Source organism: Salvia splendens, chromosome 15, assembly GCF_004379255.2.
Source record: "Salvia splendens isolate huo1 chromosome 15, SspV2, whole genome shotgun sequence".
Lineage (NCBI taxonomy): Eukaryota > Viridiplantae > Streptophyta > Magnoliopsida > Lamiales > Lamiaceae > Salvia > Salvia splendens.
In genome coordinates this window covers 6,209,496-6,229,625 of record NC_056046.1, presented here as the reverse complement: position 1 = coordinate 6,229,625, position 20,130 = coordinate 6,209,496, and the positions used below count along the sequence as shown (strand labels likewise).

Genomic DNA, 20,130 nt, shown 5'->3' with positions numbered 1-20,130 from the left:
TTGGAGCCTCTGCGTTCTGACTTTAGGGACGACTTGGTCTTCCCGGCAGGGAGCGCGTCAATAGTCTGGATTACTCCATCATATTGCGGCTCGTCATCGTCTTCGGGATCCGGCTGCCTTTTCGGATCCTGAGGGGCGCAGTTCGCACCACTCTGCTTTTTATTCTTCTTTGGCTGCTTACTTCGGTATTTTTTCAATGTCCCTGCCTTCACAAGAACATCGATACCTGCAGCCAAGTTTCTGCACTCCTCAGTATCGTGACCGTGGTCTTGATGGTAGGAGCAGTAGTTATCCTGTGGTCGGCGCGCGGCTGATTTCGTCATCCGCTTTGGCTTTTCGAATAGGTCAGAGTGCAGTTCGAAAATTTCCGCTCTCGGCTTGTTCAGCGGTACGAACTGAGCGGGCGGCTTCTCGGGATTGAGACGAGGTCCCAATCTGTCTTGCACCGGAGCCCTTTGAATTCTTTCAAATGGAGTCCGGCGAGGATGCCCCTGATCGCTATGATCGGGCTTCCTTCTGTCTCCTCGGGACGATGAGCTGTCTAACGACCGTTTGCGACGGTCTGCCTCATCGGCCCGGGAGTACTGGTCCGCAATGTCCCACATTTCCTGAGCTGTCTGCGGACCGCACTCAACGAGCTTCCTGTAGAGAGCTCCGGGCAGGATTCCATTTTGGAATGCCGAGATGACAAGCAGATCGTTGAGATCGTCTACTTGCAGGCATTCCTTGTGGAATCTTGTCATAAAGTCGCTAATTTTTTCGTCGCGACCTTGACGAATGGAAAGCAGCTGAGCCGAAGTGATTCGGGCTTCCGCTTTCTGAAAGAACCTCCTGTGGAAGGCATCCATTAGATCTCGGTAAGATCTGATGCTGCCCTGGGGGAGGCTATCGAACCACCTTCTCGCGTTCCCGATGAGCAGCTCGGGAAACAGCTTGCACATGTGGACCTCGTTGAGACCCTGGTTCGCCATGTTATATTGATAGCGCCCCAAGAAATCGTGAGGGTCCACGAGCCCGTCGTAAGTCATCGACGGAGTTCGGTAGTTCTGTGGTAGGGGAGTTCGGGTGATGTCGTCCGAGAACGGAGTCTTCAGTGCTCCGTACACGGCGAATCCGATATCTCGTCGGTATGGAGGAGATTGAGTTCTCCTGTGATTCCGGTACCGAGGAGGAACAGGAATATGTCGGGGTTGAGGATTCTTTCTCCTGGGAGATGCGACACTACTGCGGTAGTGACTTTCTTGTGCAGAGGGAGAAGGAGAATCCGTCGTTTTCGTCTCCGGCTGCTTTTGGCTTTTTCGCAGGAAGGTTAAGAATTCCTCCTGCTTTTCAGCCAAAAACTGCTTGACAGCCTCATTCAAATCGGGCTGCTGGGAAGACTCAGTGGGACGATTTTTGGAGCGGCTTGTTCCTTCGCCATGAGAACTGGTGGTGGATTTATCCCTAGGCTGTTTTCCCGACCTATGGGATGGATTGGCTTCCTCCTGGTTCTCACGGGCTGGAATACGGGTATTCTGCGATCTGGTATGCATTTTTTGGGTGGAAAAAATGGATCAAAAATTCGCTTTATCACAAATTTTGTTCTCTGCTTCCCACAGACGGCGCCAGTGATGAATCCGCGAATTATTGATGATGATAAATGCTCGTAAAAATAAATTACGACACAAAGAATTTACGTGGTTCGATTTACTGAAGTAAATCTACGTCCACGGGAAGAAGGGAGGGCAAGATTGTATTGCTTGATCTGGGATTACAGCTTACAACACAGACTTGCTATATGCTATTTTATCTCTAGAGAGCTTAACCCTTTTCTATCTGATCTAAGTTCTATTTATACATTGAACTAAGGTCGTGGTTTGCAGCCCCACTAACAAGATCGTGGGTGAGCAATAACTGCTCAATAACTGCTTCGTACCACTAAATAGATCGTGGGTATAGCGGAGGTCGTGGAGGCCTTTCATGAGTCCACTAACTCCTAGTTCGGTCGAATGCCGAGACCGAACTGCTGGACTTTACCGATCAGCTCTTGCCGATCTGAGAGGAGAGCTTGACTGGTCGGCTTTTACCGAGCTGTAGGCTGAGTCCGAACTCTTTGGTCGTGCCGAACTCTTTGGTGCCGAACAGATACTCTTTCTTGGGCTCTGGGCTGATGGGCCGTCACTGTTATTGGGCTTGCCATTAGGGTTTAGTTCGTACCCCATCAAGTGGAAAATGGCAGTAAACCATCGGTTGCAATGTTCCTAATTTTAAATATAATCGACCTTGAAAACTAATTACATTAGGGGAACAGAACAATTAATGAATCGTATTATATACAATGTCAAGTTTTACAAGCTACCTATTTTGATGATTTCAACAAACACATTTGTAACCTGCTTTCTTTGATAATAACCTAATCACCTTTTCCCAAGCAATGAATCGAGAAGAGCAGCTTCTTCTTCCTGCAGATATGAGAATGGAAACATAGTAAGGTTTAATAACAAGATTCAATCAGTAAGATTTCATACATACCACTAAAGCATTGAATTCCGTCTCCTCGTCTATGGCGCTAATAATAGCAGGATCAGAGTTCCTGTTTATGCAAAGGCAGGCCCCGGTCGTGACTCAAAATTTTGAAAACATAAAGGAATGCACAGAAAGCAAACATAACAATGTGATAGTAATTTTTTTAACTTCGTAACATTCACATCGAAAATTTTGGCAGCCAGATTTCAAACCACAATAAGCAAGATGTAACTATTACTTACGTCATCAGCTATTTGTAGTACACCACCTTTGTCCTGCAACAATAAAGAGACATAGAAAGTTGCTTGTAAGTAGATGTCACTATATTTAAATCAAACTTACGTCAGTACATAGACTTCAGTTGAAAGAACTAAATACTTTACCTTCACTGCAACAAACAGAAGTGGGTCGGAAGGTGTATAAATCATATAGTGAGAACCATCCTGCATGAAGAAGAATATATAGAAGAATTATTCAAGGATGGTAATATTTTTAAGAACAGAGTTATTTGTAAATCTCCCAGTGCAGTGTTTCTATTTTAGTGTCCATTGAAATCATTCTTTGCTTCTTTGACTTTTTAACGTTCCTAGTTTCTCCTTCCTTGTAACTGTTAGGATAAAAGAGAATGTCTTCCCAATCATCAATTATGATATCAGTTAGGCTCTGTTTATAAAGACAGATTTAGGCCTGATCTTATTTTGGATACCAAAGATAACATTTGTTAAGATTTACACATCCTGTAGTCTTCAGATGGTGACTCGCAAAAGAATCTTTCACCCATGAAAACCTTAATACTTTTTGAAAGATATGGTTATGTTATAAATGTTTAACTGTAGCATGATCAATGTCGTACCAGATGGAAACATGCAATCTCAACGCCTTCAGTTGGTAAACCGTCCACATCTTCACCATTGTCTGCATAAAACCCAAAGTTTCTCAAATTCAAGTTAATGTTTCATCACACATGGTGAGAAGTTAACTATAAAAAAAAACTTATCATTTTTATATCCTAGTGAATTCATTTCATAACCAAGTTCTAAAATAGCACAAAATTACAAGCATTAGAAATAACTGGAAAATTCAACTGTTTTGTGGTGAAATTAAGATGAACAAAGTATTACAGCTAGACACGGATCAACTGAAGTTTCATAAAAAAGATGTACCTATATGAAATTCAAATATGTCTTCTTCTGTGTAGCAAAAACCGCCTCGTGCTGTATAACAGAATCTGATGCAGCAGATAAGTCATAGCATAGAAACAGTTAGCTAAAGATAGAATATCTCATAGTATGCAACTATGCATATGCACCATAGTCATAATATATTACTCCCTCCGCCCCACAAGAATATGCCATCTTTTCCTTTTAGTCCGTCCCACAAGAATATGCACTTTCTAATTTTGGAAAGTCTCTTCTCTCTAATGAGGTGAGACCCATTCTCTACTAACAATACTTTACTTATTTTTTCTCTCTACATCTCTCTTACTTTACCAATTTTACATTAAAACCCGTGCCGTCCCCAAAGTGCATATTCTTTGGGTACGGAGGGAGTAATATGTATCAGAATATAACAACTGTTAGTCATAGTCATAGTCGTAAGTAGTATGTAACAAAGAGAAATTAGAAACTAAAACTGTACTGAAAAAATGACTTTATGTACATCTTACCCACTGTGTACAAGATGCATATGTATTTTGGCAAGGGCATAAGCGGCGGTGGGGAGGATAGCCTCAACTTCTTCATCACTAACCTATAGAGCACATGAGTTGAAAGATATCAATATGACATGACAAATAAAACAAGACAAATGAGGGATTCCATTGATAGATTGGAAAATACTATTATACCATGATACCACAAAATAGTACTCCCTCCGTCCCATAATAGATGGCAGACTTGGGGAATGGCACGAGATTTTAGGAGAAGTTGTTTTGTGTGTTAAGTGGAGAGAGAGAATAATATATTTATATTAATGTGAGAGAGAACTTTTTCCAAAAAAGGAAATGTGACATCTTTTATGGGACAAACTAAAAAGGAAAGTGTGACATCTATTATGGGACGGAGGGAGTAGTACATTTTCGAATTCTTAGGTGCAAGAAAGTTCTAAAGCTACTATGTTGCAATCTAAATCCCCGGCAGATAGATATCTCATCAACTGTACTGCCAATTTTAAGTGAAAAGTTATTCTAGACCAAGAGGTACTTCAGAGGCAGTGACCAGTTTTGGTTTTTTATATGTTTGCTTACAGGAATGGACACATAGCTGCTCTGATTCAAATATATTCATCTGATCTCTCTCCACAATTTCACCCAACTCTCTCGTTTTCAAGCTTTATAAACATGTTGGAAAAATTGATCTTTGCAGTGTTTCCACTATCGCCTATCGAAAGAATCAGTGCCCTCTACTAATGCAGGATTGAAGTTGCACAGTGGCGTCAGGAAACAACCACAGAATTTATGCATGACTAACAGCTGAATTAGGGTTTATTCATCCAAAATTAAGGTTTCGTAACCCAAAAATTGGGGTTCAGTAATCCACATTTAGGGATTAGCAGTTATATGACAAAACTTCGTGAAAAAATAGCTAAGACATTTCTTTTTAAAGTTAGTGCCGCTCTAAACATAACATAGATAGGTCACAAATGAAAATTACATTTAGCTTAGTGCCTTAGTAAATGAATGCAGAAAGCCAGAAACAAAGGAATCTCAGTGAGTTGATGACTTACAGCAGACCACCCTTCAACATTGACACTCTTCAAAATCTGAACAGGCCTGCAAAGAGTTCAACAATTTATTTTATAAGGGTGAAGCAGATCACACAACAGCACACACAGCATGACTTACGTATCAACTGGGCATAGTAGCATGCATTCATCTCCTCGTGAATTTCTAAATACTCTCCGTATAACACACTCCAGGGGGAAGTTATTGGTAGAATCAACCTGTCAATGATTTCTTAGTTGTTAAAATCATAAAAGAATAGATAATGAAAATGACACAACTTCCTCAGAGGTTAACATAAAGCACACAGAGAATGCATAAGTAACAAGGAAAAGGGCTTCAGCAATCTTAATTAGAAAGAACTACCTACTCATTTGCACCTACTCAACAACCACATTCCGATATGCACTTTGTTTAAACCAATACCATATAGTAGTAGAGTTTTGAATAACATATTAAAATGAGCATTTGCCCAAACGAAAAACAGGGTAGTCCAGTTTTGATTGACCATAGGCAGGTCATACATTCTGAAACTATTCACAAACTAAGCTGACTCGCACATTGACAAAAGAATGAAAATCTTAATTAAATTCACAGCAAATAAACAATAACAGAAGAAACTGAAATTTGAAATTAAATCTTACGATAGTAGCGATGCGTTTGTTGGAAGCCATTAGAACTCTCCCTTGCTCATCCAACACAAATCCGGCCGGCGGATTCGGCAGAGGCAGCGCCGAGTACGGCGACTGAGCTGATTCTGACGGTGACTCCATCACCTCCACTCCACCGCCACTCTTCTCAATCTCAAAGTCATCTCCAACTACCTTCTTACTACCACTCTTGCTACTCGGTTTCCTTTTCTTCTTTGTCGTTGTTGTTGGCGGCGCACCGCCGCTCTTCTGCTGCTTCGCCGCTGCGTAGCAACGTAGCAAACCGTATCTGCTACGGAAATTGGCGGTTGTTGTGCTAAATTGGGGGAAAAAGACGGAGAGCTGGGGAAAACTGGAGGAAACTCTCAACGTATTTGGAGAAATGGTAGCGAAGGCGGGGAATTTGGGGATGGAGAAGTTCATTGTTTCACGTGAGAGGTTTGTGCGTCAGTTACACAGTACTAATTGGAGTCCAGATTTTTATCCTCTGCTCTCATTTCATCTTTTAATTATTCATTTTCAGGTCCTTTGTAATTTGAATAATTATATTTTGGTGTCAACGATAATCAGATCAAATGCCAAAAGGCCCAAAGCATTTTCCTATCTTCATTTCAGTGTCTTTGTTTAATTTAGATCTGTTGTATTCTTTGTTCATGAACAATTCTTAAACTAAATAGTACTATTAATTAAGAATATGCCCATGCTATAAATAAAATTTATGTTCGATATCTTCAGTGTGAGAATTTGACAACTCAAATTGGAGTAGGCCAACTCAAATTGGAGTATTGCTGTATTGGTATGATGTTAATTGATGGATTTATTCCTTTTATTTCATATCTGCATTGGATCATCTCGTTAGCCTATGAAAAAATTACTAGTGTAGGCAATCAACTTGAGTTATCATGATTATTAAGATTAATTTTTTTGATAAAATTTGAACAAATTATAATTAATTTTTATTTTTAAAATGGCAAATTATATTGATTTTAATATTTTTCTTTATTAATTCATGGTGAATAATTACGAAATATTGTGTGTTTCAATTTATTAACACAATATGTACAATCTATACATGCAAACATAAAGACCTGAGTAAAAGTTTCTTAAAAAATGTCGTGTAAAGTAGTTGAATGTTTTATCTATATAGTAGTATTATTTTTTGTTCGTCATATCATAACATAATTTTGACAATTTGCCATATTTTTAAATTGAATAAATTATGGGCAACGGACCAAAAATAAATTACGCCTGGGAGGCGATACCGGTAATTTCCGAAAGTTTGGGGAGCTAAGTGAAATATGATTGAGATTTAAGGGTCAAAGTAAGGTTCAGCACAACCCCAATCTTCACTACCAAAATCTCCTTAGTCCAATTCCATGCGATTTCTCCAAGGAGTTGTTTGATTTACTCAAGAAATTAGAGCAATAAGCCATGGGAAGGCATCTCTCCACCTTTCTGCTGCTTCTCCTCTTCGCAAATTCAGTTTTTTCATGGAAAAAGGACGAGTTCAGAAACTGCAATCAAACCCCATTCTGCAAGCGTGCCCGCACCCGGAAACCGGGCTCCTGCTCCTTGATCGCATCCGATGTCTCGATCTCCGACGGCGATCTAGTCGCCAAGCTCATCGCCAAGCAGTCTAGTCAAGACGTTTCCGAGGATCAACAGAGGCCCACAAAACCCTTGGTTCTCACAATTTCAGCGTATCAGGATGGCGTGATGCGGATGAAGATTGACGAGGACCAAAGCCTTTCCCCCCGCAAGAAGAGATTCGAGGTACCCGATGTGATTGAGCCCGGGTTCTATATTAAGAAGCTATGGCTGCAGAGGTTGAAGGAGGATAAGGACGGGAATGGTCCGATATCTGTCGTTTATCTCTCGGAAGAGTATGAAGCTGTGATTAGGCACGATCCCTTTGAGGTTTTTGTGAGGGAGAGTGGCGAGAATGGGAAAAAGGTGCTTTCTTTGAACTCACACGGGTTGTTTGATTTCGAACAGTTGAGGGAGAAAGAGGAGGGTGAGGAATGGGGGGAGAATTTTAGGAGCCATACTGATAAGAGGCCTTATGGATCGCAGAGTATTAGCTTTGATGTGTCGTTTTATGAGGCTGATTTTGTGTATGGGATTCCTGAACATGCCACTAGTTTAGCCTTAAACCCTACTAGAGGGCCTGGGATTGAATTCTCTGAGCCATATAGGCTGTTTAATCTCGATGTTTTTGAATACGTGCATGATTCGCCTTTTGGGCTCTATGGAAGCATTCCTTTCATGATATCACATGGTAAGTCGAGAGGTAGTTCAGGTTTCTTCTGGCTCAATGCTGCTGAGATGCAGATTGATGTTTTGGGGACTGGATGGAATGATGAGAACTCATCGGTGTTAATGCTGCCTTCTGATCAGAAGAGGGTTGATACATTGTGGATGAGTGAGGCTGGTGTGGTGGATGCGTTCTTCTTTGTTGGTCCATGGCCTAAAGATGTCGTTAGGCAGTATACTAGTGTGACAGGAGCACCGGCAATGCCTCAGTTGTTTGCCACTGCCTACCATCAGTGTAGATGGAACTACAGGGATGAGGAGGATGTTTTCAATGTTGATGCCAAGTTTGACGAGCATGACATTCCCTATGATGTTTTGTGGCTTGATATTGAACACACAGATGGAAAGAAGTATTTTACATGGGATAGGATGCTATTCCCTAATCCAGAAGAGATGCAGAAGAAGCTAGCTGGTAAAGGTAGGCGTATGGTAACTATTGTGGATCCTCACATCAAGAGGGACGACTCGTATTATATACATAAGGAGGCATCTGAGAAGGGATATTATGTAAGGGACTCGACTGGGAAGGATTTTGATGGATGGTGCTGGCCTGGCTCCTCTTCTTACCTGGATATGTTGAATCCAGAGATCAGGTCCTGGTGGGCTGAAAAATTCTCATACGAGAATTATGTTGGCTCAACTCCTTCGCTATACATCTGGAATGACATGAATGAACCTTCTGTCTTCAATGGTCCAGAGGTAAGCTTTATTTCTTTCTCAATCCCTTACTCTTGCAGATTTTACTATTGGTTTCCTTTGTGTTTAATCTATTTGATATATTGGCTAACTTGTCAAATGATTTTGGTCTATTCAATTCTTAAAATTCATACAAGTTTGTTGCTAAATTCACACATGTTTGAAGTATTGGAGAACCGCTTGTAGTGCTAATGCATTTTTGGTGTTCAGAACCTATTTGCTTGCTGCTTATTAACTTCTAGATTTAAAGCACACTTACAAGATGTATTGTTGAGTAGGAGGGGGAGGGAAAGTGGATTTGATTTTAGTCTACCTAGTTGCTTCCTTGACTGAAAGAAGTAACACTGTCTTCTAAGTTAATCCACACCATTTTTGGGATTTTAACCATTACTAATTTGGCATTTTCACTGACACATAATTGAAGGAAAATGAATTTCATCGGCTGCATATGAAATTTATTTACTTTGTGCTTTTGAGTAACAGTCCTCTATTACTTGGTGGTATTCTACCTACATTCTCACTGAACCCTCCTATATCCCACTTTACTGCTCATATTTCTTTTTCGGTCATCTCAAAGTGAGCTATCTTTTCTTGAATGAGAATTATGAGATATATTTGCCAAAAGTATTCTTTTAGATATTGATGTGGTGCCAAATACTATCAGTGACAACTGACAATATTTGAAGCATAAAATGGCTGAAAGATAAGATTACGTACAAGTAACATTTTCAGCTGTCATCCAGAAAAATACATAAGGCATCCTGTTAAATAAATAAATGTAGCAGTTTTGGCTGAAAGATAAGATTACGTACAAGTAACATTTTCAGCTGTCATCCAGAAAAATACATAAGGCATCCTGTTAAATAAATAAATGTAGCAGTTTTTGCCATTCGAGCTCGAACTGGTTTTTGCATTGTCAAATCACTTTTTTCCTGCCTACATTCTTGGTCCAAAGTGGTTAACATCATTTTGCTAAGACTATTGAATCTGAGTTCAAAGTCAGAAGTTAGAACAACTTAACATTTGTCAAATATCCTCATTTCATCCATGAATTCTTTTCAGAAACTAATAAACTGATTGACCATCATACGCAGTTCTAGGTTATTCATTTTGTTATGTTAATATTTAATGATCTCCATTTCATGCATTCATATTGATATTACAAGACCAAGTTCTGATAACACATTTTTAGTGAGTGGCTGGCTTACACCTGAGAAGCTAACTTCCAGCATTCAAGATTCGCGCTGCAATAATTGAAAGTTCCCAAAGCTGTAAAGAAATATCAATAATATAAAAAACTATTTTTCATAAAGGAGCATGTTCGGGTGCATCTGCCCTGACTAAATCCTAGATGTGATTAATAAACTTGTTAGAGCACTGATTAGGGATCAATAATCAAGATACACCCTAGTTTTTATGGTCCCTAAATTGGAACTTTCAGACTTCCAAGTCCCCCAGTGACATGAAAGCTTTGTTTTTCATCAGGTTACAATGCCCAGAGATGCATTGCATTACGGAGATGCGGAGCACAGGGAGTTGCATAATGCCTATGGTTACTACTTTCACATGGCTACAGCAAATGGGCTTGTTAAGCGTAGTGATGGAAAAGACAGACCTTTTGTTTTGTCAAGAGCCTTTTTCCCTGGAAGTCAAAGATACGGCGCAGTTTGGACAGGGGATAACACAGCTGACTGGGATCAGTTGCGGGTTTCAGTTCCGATGCTTTTGACTCTGGGTCTTACTGGAATCTCATTCTCTGGTTAGTAAATATCCCCATTACCACAACTTTTAGTGCTTGAACTCTTACTTCGCCACTGATTATGCGTGCTTCACAGGTGCTGACGTCGGAGGATTTTTTGGTAATCCTGATACTGAATTGTTGGTTCGTTGGTATCAGCTGGGTGCCTATTATCCCTTCTTCAGAGCACATGCTCATCACGACACAAAAAGACGCGAGCCTTGGCTATTTGGGTAAGATCCTGCTTTACCTGCAAACTAGTTTCTGCTTGAAACATAAATTGTAACAGTCTTTGGCACATCACATGTGCTGACTCTAAAGTAGTGTTTGATTAGAAACTTGTAAATAATTGATAATTTTGTCATGTTAGTTTGTGTTAAAATGTTGCATCTACAATTGTACAACCTGTGGAATATTCTTTCTATGCTTCTCTGAGTTACTTCAGTGAATATGATGGTTTCAGGGAACGAAATACCGAAATCATTAAGGAATCCATACGCGTACGCTACATGTTGCTCCCATACTACTACACATTGTTTAGACAGGCAAATGTCAGTGGTGTTCCTGTTATCCGCCCTCTTTGGATGGAATTTCCCTCCGATGAGAAGACGTTCAGCAACGATGAGGCTTTTATGGTTGGAAACAGTATATTGGTGCAAGGAATATTCACTGAGGTCACATTCTTACAAGACCATTCAACCTCTTACCCTTGTACTGCTGTTCTCTTGCTCCGGTATCAGTATTCGTATTCTATGCTCTTAATGTGTTTGGAAATTTTCTGCAGCGAGCCAAGCACGTTGATGTGTATCTTCCTGGGGACGAGCTGTGGTATGATATGAAAACTGGAGCTGCTTACAAGGGAGGAGTAACTCATAAGCTGGAAGCTTTAGAAGAGAGCATACCCTCTTTCCAGCGGGCTGGTACTATCATTCCAAGAAAAGACAGAACCCGTCGAAGCTCCACACAAATGGAGAATGATCCTTACACTCTGGTATGTCTTCGAATTCAGTTACACAAACATACTATATGAACTTGCATGATTCCGAATTTGCCCTCAAATAGAGTCCAATAAGTTTCTCCAATGGAAGATTATGTTTGAGGTTTCACTGCAAGATTCTGGATATTTTCACTCCCAACGTTAATCACGCGTGAGCGGGCCATCTCGCTCTATCGAGTGAAAGTTCTAAAAATAGAGTCTTTGTTGCTTCATTCCCTTCCCGAAACTAAATGGTTTCTGATATGTGTGGATGGCAGGTCATCGCGCTCAATAGTTCCAAAGCTGCTGAAGGAGAGCTTTATGTTGACGACGGGAAGAGCTTCGAGTTCCAGCAAGGCGCCTACATACACCTTCGTTTCACATTTTCAAACGGGAAGCTTACTTCTACAAATATGGCCTCTGCTACAGCTGGCAGCCGCAAATTTGCCTCGCGCTGCACCATCGAAAGAATCATAGTCGTAGGTCTGTCTCCCGACCCCAAAACCGCACTTGTTGAGCCAGGGAACCATAAGGCAGACGTCGAACGCGGCCCGCTCCTGCTTCGAGGAGGGCCTGCCCGGTCGTCCGTCCTAACTATCCGCAAGCCTAATGTGAACATTGCAGATGATTGGACGATTGCAATTTTGTAAACAGCTGCATAGAGGATCATGCAGTTGATTCGATATTAGAACTATAGATTTATTAACAGTTTCTTTTTTCTTTTATCTTCACGGATTCATAACCAATATAAATGCAAAATTTATGTTAAATTGAAACATTTCTTTGAATGAAACAAATCTAATATACTTAATGAAAGACATGATAGCTTATTAGCCAACTATTAATGGCTCTTATAAGTTATCATCACTAATTAATCAAGATAATATAAACTAGTGCTCTATATACCAATATGATTGTTTTACACAAAAGAAATAGCGCAATAACCTTAGGCCTTAGCCATTCAGTGGATCTTTTTCTGCTGCTGCTCATGATTGATTGCTAACTTTATGTATTTCTGCATATGAATGACAAAGTTAAATAATAAGTAATGAAAATACTAATAGTAGTAGTAAACATTTAACAATGAGCATTACCTTTTATTTTGTAATTATTTAATTAGTTATGTTTCATGTGAAGAGGCACCTAGTGTGGACGAGGATGATGATGCTTAATTGCTTATAAGTTGCTAGCATGCTTTTATTGGCCGACTTCTCCAAAAAAAATGCTTACCACAATATAGACTTTATTAATTGAAACAAACATAAAATGTGGGCGAAATTGGTCCTACATTTTGGTATATTTAGATGCAGCACGATGTAACAAGGACTATGGTTTCTATGTTTCACAATCTCAGGATTATTTGAAAATATTCAAGTGTTCTAAAATAATACTAATATTTACCAAATAATAATGAAGATGTCCCTTTATTATTATTTTCTACCTCTAAAAAAAAGAGGTCAAATGCATGCACTAGCTACCTGATAAAAATTGTGCTGGTGAACTGCAAGTATTTGAAGCAAATGGGAGCAATATTTACTTATGAAATTTGCCTACATGAGCATGATTTAATTTTAAAAATGTTGGTGTAAGTGTTTTGATGTAGTATTGAGTCATATTACACGTACGAGAGTACTATAAACTTGGTATTAATTTAACAAGATATATATATATAATCTAATTAAGTTGAAATTAGAGTAGTTGAGGTGCAAGCAAGCCTATGTCCCTGGACCAACATGAAGGAGCCACCATTGATAGTGGGATTCTAATTTGACTTTGTACTTGATTTTGTGTGGTGATGCATTGTCATTCTCAAATCTCATTCACTCTTTGGACCTAATTTAAATTCCATGTGGAATAGTTGAGCACATTCAAACTGAATGCATGTTAACCTCTAATCAGCCAACTTACAACCATCAACAATTGGTTACATCATGCAATATGTAACCCATTGTCCCATCCCAACCCATCAGAATCAAACCGGACCCTCTCCTAACTATACATGCAAATGGACGAATCAACCAATCCAACTTTTATTTTTATACTACTACATTAATAATATCAAAGATCATTTTTACATTAGTAGAATCAAAACAATCAATACCAATGTGAACTAATGAAAGCCTAGTTCACGTAAAATATAGTACTACTACTGTATATCATATCATTTCTCCATATATATAAAATACACAAGAATAATATAGCTAGAACATAAAAACTTAAGATCATACATATATATAATTATAGTACTCCATTATTTAGTTTTATTTTATAAACTAGACCCCTTTAATTTTATAATACTATGTAAAATATTGATCTAACCTAACTTTATTCTCCACTTGGTATTATACACTATAGAAGCATAGCTCACTAACATGTATCCATAGAAAACGTTATGATTTCAGTAAATAAAATTTATTTCTTCCCCTTTAGTTATGCAAATGAATTGCTTATATCGGCACACTCCAAAAACAGTTCAAATGAACTTAATAATGCTGATTTTCAAGAATTTCTATTTCTATGTGTTTAATAGTAAATCAATGTAGTGTTCTAAAGACTAAATTAAAGTAGTATTTGGCGCCAAGTCATTAATATTCCTGACCAATAACAATCCATTTTCCGGATTCTTGTTAGAGTCTAAATAAATAATGGAAATAATTGCACCACTAATTCCAAATCAACTTTGGTCCATCAATAATGCTAATCCCTTTTAATTATTACTATCAAATTTGTTCCTCTTGTTGACTGAACCTAATTTTTCTCCCCAAAGATTGCACTATAACACATTATTAATCAAGAAAACAAAACAGGAAGCATCAATTCCATCTCTGCATTGATGGCAGGAAAGCATACACGTTAGAATGATGTACAAAAGCAACCTTTTCTCCCAAGATATAATTAGATATTGATGTTATTATATGCACAAGAATTGATACCTACCTTATTTTAAATCACTAATTACCAAAAAATTTCCTCTATATAAGCTTGCACTACCACATCACAGAGAGTGTGCAGCAGTTGCTTTCCCATCATATTTTGTCAAATAAATTCCCTCTTTGTATATAGTTTTTGTTCTTCTCTTTGAGGAAGCTAGAGGACTTCCCAACAATAATCAAGGTAACAACACACACATAATTGAACATTTATCATTTGTTGCTAAAAATATTGAGTATTTTTTGGTGATTTTATTCAAGATGGGAGAGAGAACTGCCACCAACAACCACCACCAGCACCACCACAACGCCCAAGTGTTCGACGTCTCAGTCAATATGGCCCCACATTGCGGCTCCAAAGCTGTGGATGACGACGGCCGCCCCCAGAGAACTGGTACCTTCGCGTCCCTAACTATTTCCACACTATCAATTATATTACTAAGGCCTATAAATTTTGTTTAGGGAGTGTTTGGACAGCAAGTGCACACATTATAACCGCGGTGATTGGATCTGGAGTTTTGTCGTTGGCATGGGCGATAGGCCAGCTGGGATGGATCGCTGGACCGACTGTGATGCTGCTATTCTCCTTCGTCATCTACTACACCTCCACTCTCCTAGCTGACTGCTATCGCTCTGGAGATCCTTTGTTCGGGAAGAGAAACTATACTTACATGGATGCGGTTCGATCCAACCTTGGTATGTATATCAAATTTTTAACACTAATAAGTTATCACAAGAAGAAATTATTTTGCTAATGTAGTGGTTTCTTGATTTATGATAGGTGGATCTAAGGTGAAATTGTGTGGGATGATTCAATATATGAATATCTTTGGAGTAGCTGTTGGGTACACAATTGCCTCCTCCATAAGCATGATGTGAGTACACTTCATTCATGCATGCTAAGGGGCCGTTTGGTTGGGGAGATAGAAGAGTTATCTACCCTAGCAAACAGACCTTATTTATTCAAATTTTGTGTGGGAATGATGATTAATTTGGATGATGTGAACAGGGCTATCAAAAGATCAAACTGTTTCCACAAGAGTGATGGGAAGGATCCATGTCACATGTCTAGCAATCCATACATGATAGCCTTTGGTGTTACACAGATATTTTTTTCTCAGATTCCAGATTTCGATCAGATATGGTGGCTCTCGATCGTCGCCGCCGTTATGTCCTTCACTTACTCGTCTATCGGCCTAGGCCTCGGCATTGCTCAGACTGCAGGTAACTAATTCCTCTGTCCACGAAAAATAGTCCCTTTTTTTTCATTTTAGGTTGTCCACCAAAATTAGTCTATTTTTCCATTTTAGTCTGTTTACAAAAATTAGTCCAATTTTATTTTTTTATATAGTATATCATTTTATTTACAACTTATATCATTATGACCCGCTACTGAGCAGCTAACGGAGCCCTAAAGGGCAGCCTGACCGGAATAAGCATCGGAGCCGTGACTGAAACCCAAAAGATATGGAGGAGTTTCCAAGCGCTCGGCGACATCGCCTTCGCCTACTCGTTCTCGATCATCCTCATCGAAATCCAAGACACGGTGAAGTCCCCTCCGTCGGAGTCGAAAACAATGAAAAAAGCCAGCCTCATCAGCACCGCTGTCACCACCGTCTTCTACATGCTGTGCGGCTGCATGGGCTACGCCGCCTTCGGCGACCTCGCACCCGGCAACCTCCTCACCGGCTTTGGCTTCTACAACCCCTTTTGGCTCCTCGACATCGCCAACGCCGCCATCGTCATCCACCTCGTCGGCGCCTACCAGGTCTATTGCCAGCCCCTCTTCGCCTTCGTCGAGAAATATGCCGCCGCCAAATGGCCCGACAGCGCCTTCGTCAACCGGGACATCAATATCAAGGGTTTCAACGTCAACATGTTCAGGTATATTCCCTTCGTCCTATAAAAATATTTTTTTTATTATTAGTAGGATGGAGAAAATATTTTATATATTATAATATTTTTATATTTTGTAGGACCTTTTTAGTCTTTAAAACTAATTTTCTGCGTGCGCCCCTGGTTATGCAGGTTGGTGTGGAGGAGCGTGTTTGTAATGATCACGACGCTGATTTCGATGCTGCTGCCATTTTTCAATGATGTGGTGGGGATTCTAGGGGCGTTCGGGTTTTGGCCGCTGACGGTTTATTTCCCGGTGGAGATGTACATTGCGCAGAAGAAGATAAGGCGGTGGAGCACGAGGTGGGTGTGTCTGCAGATGCTGAGCTTCGCGTGCCTCGTTATATCAGTTGCTGCAGCGGCTGGGTCGGTGGCCGGAGTTGTGCTTGATCTCAAGGTTTATAGACCATTCAAGACTAGCTATTGAGAGGCAGAGTTTTGTTTTGTACATCAGATTAATTGGTGGCTGGTGTTGATTAGCTATTGTTGTGTTTAATTTGCTATGTTAATTGTCATGTGCTATCTTTTTTTTTAGCCTTGTGAATGTAAAGAAGGCATCATGTAATTTTAGTTCACTGCAATCCAGTTAATGTTGGAATGTCTGGAAGATGTTGTGTTCAATAAAAATTGGTATGTTAATTGTAACTTTTTCTTCGATTTATCATCACCGGCGGGAAATAATTATTTAACCTTTACTTGAAATAAAACTAGTACTCCTAAATTATAAGAGCATCTCCAGTGGGCGGATGTCCCACTAGGACATCCGCTAGGACTTCCCAAAAACACCTCATGTCACGTCACTAGGACTTCCCATTCCACTGCCTAGGAATGTCAATCGGGCCAACCCGTTCGGGTTCGGGCCAACTCGTTCGGGTTGTCGGGCCATTCGGGTACGGGCTATTCGGGTTATAATTTTTTCGGGTTATAAAAGTTCGACCCTAACCCTAATCCTTAGGGTTTCGGGCTAACCCACCGGGTTATTCGGGCCAATGAGTATTTTTAATTCTTTTAATATTTTCAAAAAAATAATACGTATTTTAAATTTTCTTTAATTATATACATATTTTTAATTAATCATTCAACAATGAAATACATATTTTTAATTTTCTTTAATATTTTTAAAAGAGATTAAGTTATTTAAATTTAAATAACTTATTTATTACATAATTATTTACAAAATATCTATCAATAGTATGTTTATGTTTATGTATTTAAAACATAAATCAATACTTTGTTTCAAAATTCAAACATAAATCAATTCGTAGAAAATTAAATAAAATTTTCATAACGTGAGAGGTGCATCGTAGATGTAACAAAAATATTTTGAATTGTTAAAGAGTGAATTATCAAGATGCTAGCTAATTGGAGTAACTCTAAGTTTTCTTGAATTATGATTGGTCAAATTTAATTTATTCCAGCTGTAACTAAGTCAAATAATAATTTATCTTTGTTTTAAGAATCATCAAAGTACGCATAATTCAATGACGAAGCGGCGTCAAAACACTTTGCACTATTATATTGGAAATATACTAAAAGAAAGCTTTTATATACGAGTATTTATGAATCCATGAACCACATGGTGATTTTTTTCGTGATCTTATATAGTCAGTTGACGTATTTGGATTTTGCATAGTTTTAGAGGGTTGTCTTGGATGATTTTGATTATATTTCTAAATTTTGGTATGTTTACATGTTTGTTGAGAAATGATAGAAAATTGATTAGAAAATGTACACAAAATAAGTGGATGTGCAGCAGCCTTGTTTGAGTCAATGTTTCTCGCGATTTTGAAGTCTTATAAACCTCTAATACATATCATTCTCTTCGTCTTCGAAAGAGCTTCGCGTGGATATATTGCACGCCTCAATCGGAGCTTTGTAGAGAAAGTTATGACCGGTACAAAAACTGCGCGTGGTGCAGAAGCCTTCAACCCGACGGGCCGACCCGTAACCCGAACGGGTCAGCCCGCCTAACCCGACAACCCGAACGGGTCAGCCCGAATGGCCCGATTTTAAATTCGGGCTGCGAAATTACAGCCCTAACCCTATATTTTTAACGGGTTATTCGGGCCGGCCCGCGGGTTCGGGTTATATTGACATCCCTGCCACTGCCACGTCACTAGGACATCTCCTTCACAATCCGCCCTTCCCATCGCCCTTCCCACTATGACTTCTCGCAATAAAAAAATCACAAATTCGCAAATAAAGCAATTTACGTTTACGGAAATAAAATTTCAACACGAATACGAACGGGAAAAATTAACAACTTCATTTAAAAAAAACTTACATGATTTGAAAAAAAATTTACATAGTAATAAAACAAAAAAAAGTACTAACATCAACGTCAACCCTTCCGCGTCCAAACCTCTTCGATAATATCGTTCTGAAGTCGAACATGGGCATCTGTTTGCCGCATGTCGGCAAATGCACGCATCCGCTCGACCTCTCCATGAGGTACCCCCCATATTCACATTCGCGGTGGCCACGCCGTGACTTGGACCTGCACCCGTATCATCTTCATTGGTCTACTGAGTCAGTTCCGCAGCTTCATTTTCGACAATCATGTTGTGCATTATGATACATGCGTACATGACATCGCCGATGTTGGGAATATACCACTGCCGTGCAAGACCCTTGACTACCGCCCATCGACTCTGTAGCACACCAAATGCCTGCTCCACATCCTTGCGCGCTGCTTCCTGACGGCTCGCAAAGTATGACTTCTTTTGTCCGAGCGGATGCTTGATTGTCTTCACAAAGACGAGCCAGTTTGGGTATATCCCATCTGCCAAATAGTATCCCATATTGTGCTGGTTGCCGTTGGCGACGAAACTGATGGCGGGACCAACGCCATTGCACTGAGCATTGAACAGGGGCGACGACTGGAGAACGTTGATGTCGTTGTTCGACCCGACGACTCCAAAATAAGAATGCCATATCCACAGCCGGTAGTCAGCTACAGCTTCAAGGATCATCGTGGGATGCTTGGCTTTGAAGCCAGTAGTGTACATCCCCTTCCAAGCGGCGGGACAGTTCTTCCATTCCCAATGCATACAATCTATGCTGCCCAACCTCCCACGGAACCCGTGCACCGACCCATGCATATCTATCAGACTCTGGCAGTCTTCGGGGCTCGAACTCCGAAGATACCGCTCACCGAATATCGCTCTCACGCCCGCGCAAAAATTCTGTAGACACTCGACGGCTGTCGACTCGCCAATGTGGAGGTACTCGTCGAACATGTCGGCCGCGCCTCCGTACGCCAGTTGTCTGATTACGACAGTGCACTTCTGTAAGGGCGTGAGTCCGGGTTTGCTAGCTGCATCCTCCCTGATCCTAAAATACAGGTATCTTCTCTCTAAAGCACCCACGATATGCATAAACAGCGGACGATGCATCCTAAAACGTCGCCGGAATAAGGCATCCCCAAAACGCGGCTGCGGAGCGAAGTAGTCCTGATACAACCGAATATGTGCAGCAATGTGGTCACGGGGTATTATAGTTCGACGACGGATCGGCCGATGTACCGCCGCCTGCTGCCGCCGCTGCTCCCTCTGGTGTAGCAGCCTATCTATCGCACCTTCCACAACGACCTCCAATTCATCCTCGCTATCACTGTCACTAGCCATTGTAGATATACTTGAAAATAGAGATGTAGAGAGAGAAACTTGTTAACACAAGTGGTGCGAATGAAATGAAGTTCAACGAGC

General features: G+C 40.1%; 3 protein-coding genes across 4 annotated transcripts; 2 read left to right on the top strand and 1 right to left on the bottom strand.

Moving 5' to 3' along the window:
- Window positions 1-2,244: 2,244 nt before the first annotated feature.
- On the bottom strand, window positions 2,245-6,323 carry LOC121768108. Of its 2 annotated transcripts, none has more exons than XR_006043283.1 (10): window positions 5,869-6,323; window positions 5,348-5,445; window positions 5,230-5,275; window positions 4,172-4,254; window positions 3,669-3,733; window positions 3,359-3,420; window positions 2,889-2,948; window positions 2,748-2,780; window positions 2,512-2,572; window positions 2,245-2,441 (listed from the first exon to the last, which is right to left on the bottom strand). XR_006043283.1 is itself a non-coding variant. In XM_042164477.1 (10 exons), the coding sequence occupies exons 1-10, from the start codon at window positions 6,295-6,297 to the stop codon at window positions 2,397-2,399; spliced, it is 1,002 nt and encodes a 333-aa protein (XP_042020411.1). In that variant the 5' UTR covers window positions 6,298-6,323; the 3' UTR covers window positions 2,245-2,396. The 2 variants fall into 2 exon arrangements, 1 of the variants encoding a protein (XP_042020411.1); XM_042164477.1 differs by having other exon boundaries at window positions 2,512-2,568; window positions 2,724-2,780.
- An 888-nt stretch (window positions 6,324-7,211) lies between these two features.
- Window positions 7,212-12,373, top strand: LOC121768107 (probable glucan 1,3-alpha-glucosidase). Its single transcript, XM_042164476.1, has 6 exons — window positions 7,212-8,886; window positions 10,369-10,642; window positions 10,719-10,854; window positions 11,085-11,295; window positions 11,406-11,612; window positions 11,876-12,373. Exons 1-6 carry the CDS (start codon window positions 7,306-7,308, stop codon window positions 12,245-12,247), a joined length of 2,781 nt encoding a protein of 926 aa, XP_042020410.1. The 5' UTR covers window positions 7,212-7,305; the 3' UTR covers window positions 12,248-12,373.
- Window positions 12,374-14,554: 2,181 nt separating this feature from the next.
- On the top strand, window positions 14,555-17,068 carry LOC121766591 (amino acid permease 3-like). Its single transcript, XM_042162871.1, has 7 exons — window positions 14,555-14,711; window positions 14,789-14,921; window positions 14,990-15,223; window positions 15,309-15,402; window positions 15,537-15,751; window positions 15,928-16,411; window positions 16,556-17,068. Exons 2-7 carry the CDS (start codon window positions 14,789-14,791, stop codon window positions 16,848-16,850), a joined length of 1,455 nt encoding a protein of 484 aa, XP_042018805.1. The 5' UTR covers window positions 14,555-14,711; the 3' UTR covers window positions 16,851-17,068.
- Window positions 17,069-20,130: the final 3,062 nt, after the last annotated feature.

Bases quoted from the DNA above. Each gene is read 5' to 3' on its own strand.
- LOC121766591 (XM_042162871.1), top strand. From the start codon at position 14,789: ATGGGAGAGAGAACTGCCACCAACAACCACCACCAGCACCACCACAAC. The intron at 15,403-15,536 runs GTGAGTACACTT...TGATGTGAACAG, and splicing joins GCCTCCTCCATAAGCATGAT to GGCTATCAAAAGATCAAACT. The intron at 16,412-16,555 runs GTATATTCCCTT...CTGGTTATGCAG, and splicing joins TTCAACGTCAACATGTTCAG to GTTGGTGTGGAGGAGCGTGT.
- LOC121768107 (XM_042164476.1), top strand. From the start codon at position 7,306: ATGGGAAGGCATCTCTCCACCTTTCTGCTGCTTCTCCTCTTCGCAAAT. The intron at 8,887-10,368 runs GTAAGCTTTATT...GTTTTTCATCAG, and splicing joins CTGTCTTCAATGGTCCAGAG to GTTACAATGCCCAGAGATGC. The intron at 10,855-11,084 runs GTAAGATCCTGC...TGATGGTTTCAG, and splicing joins CGCGAGCCTTGGCTATTTGG to GGAACGAAATACCGAAATCA.
- LOC121768108 (XM_042164477.1), bottom strand. From the start codon at position 6,297: ATGAACTTCTCCATCCCCAAATTCCCCGCCTTCGCTACCATTTCTCCA. The intron at 5,446-5,868 runs GTAAGATTTAAT...AATCATTGACAG, and splicing joins ACAAACGCATCGCTACTATC to GTTGATTCTACCAATAACTT. The intron at 3,421-3,668 runs GTACATCTTTTT...GGTTTTATGCAG, and splicing joins CATATTTGAATTTCATATAG to ACAATGGTGAAGATGTGGAC.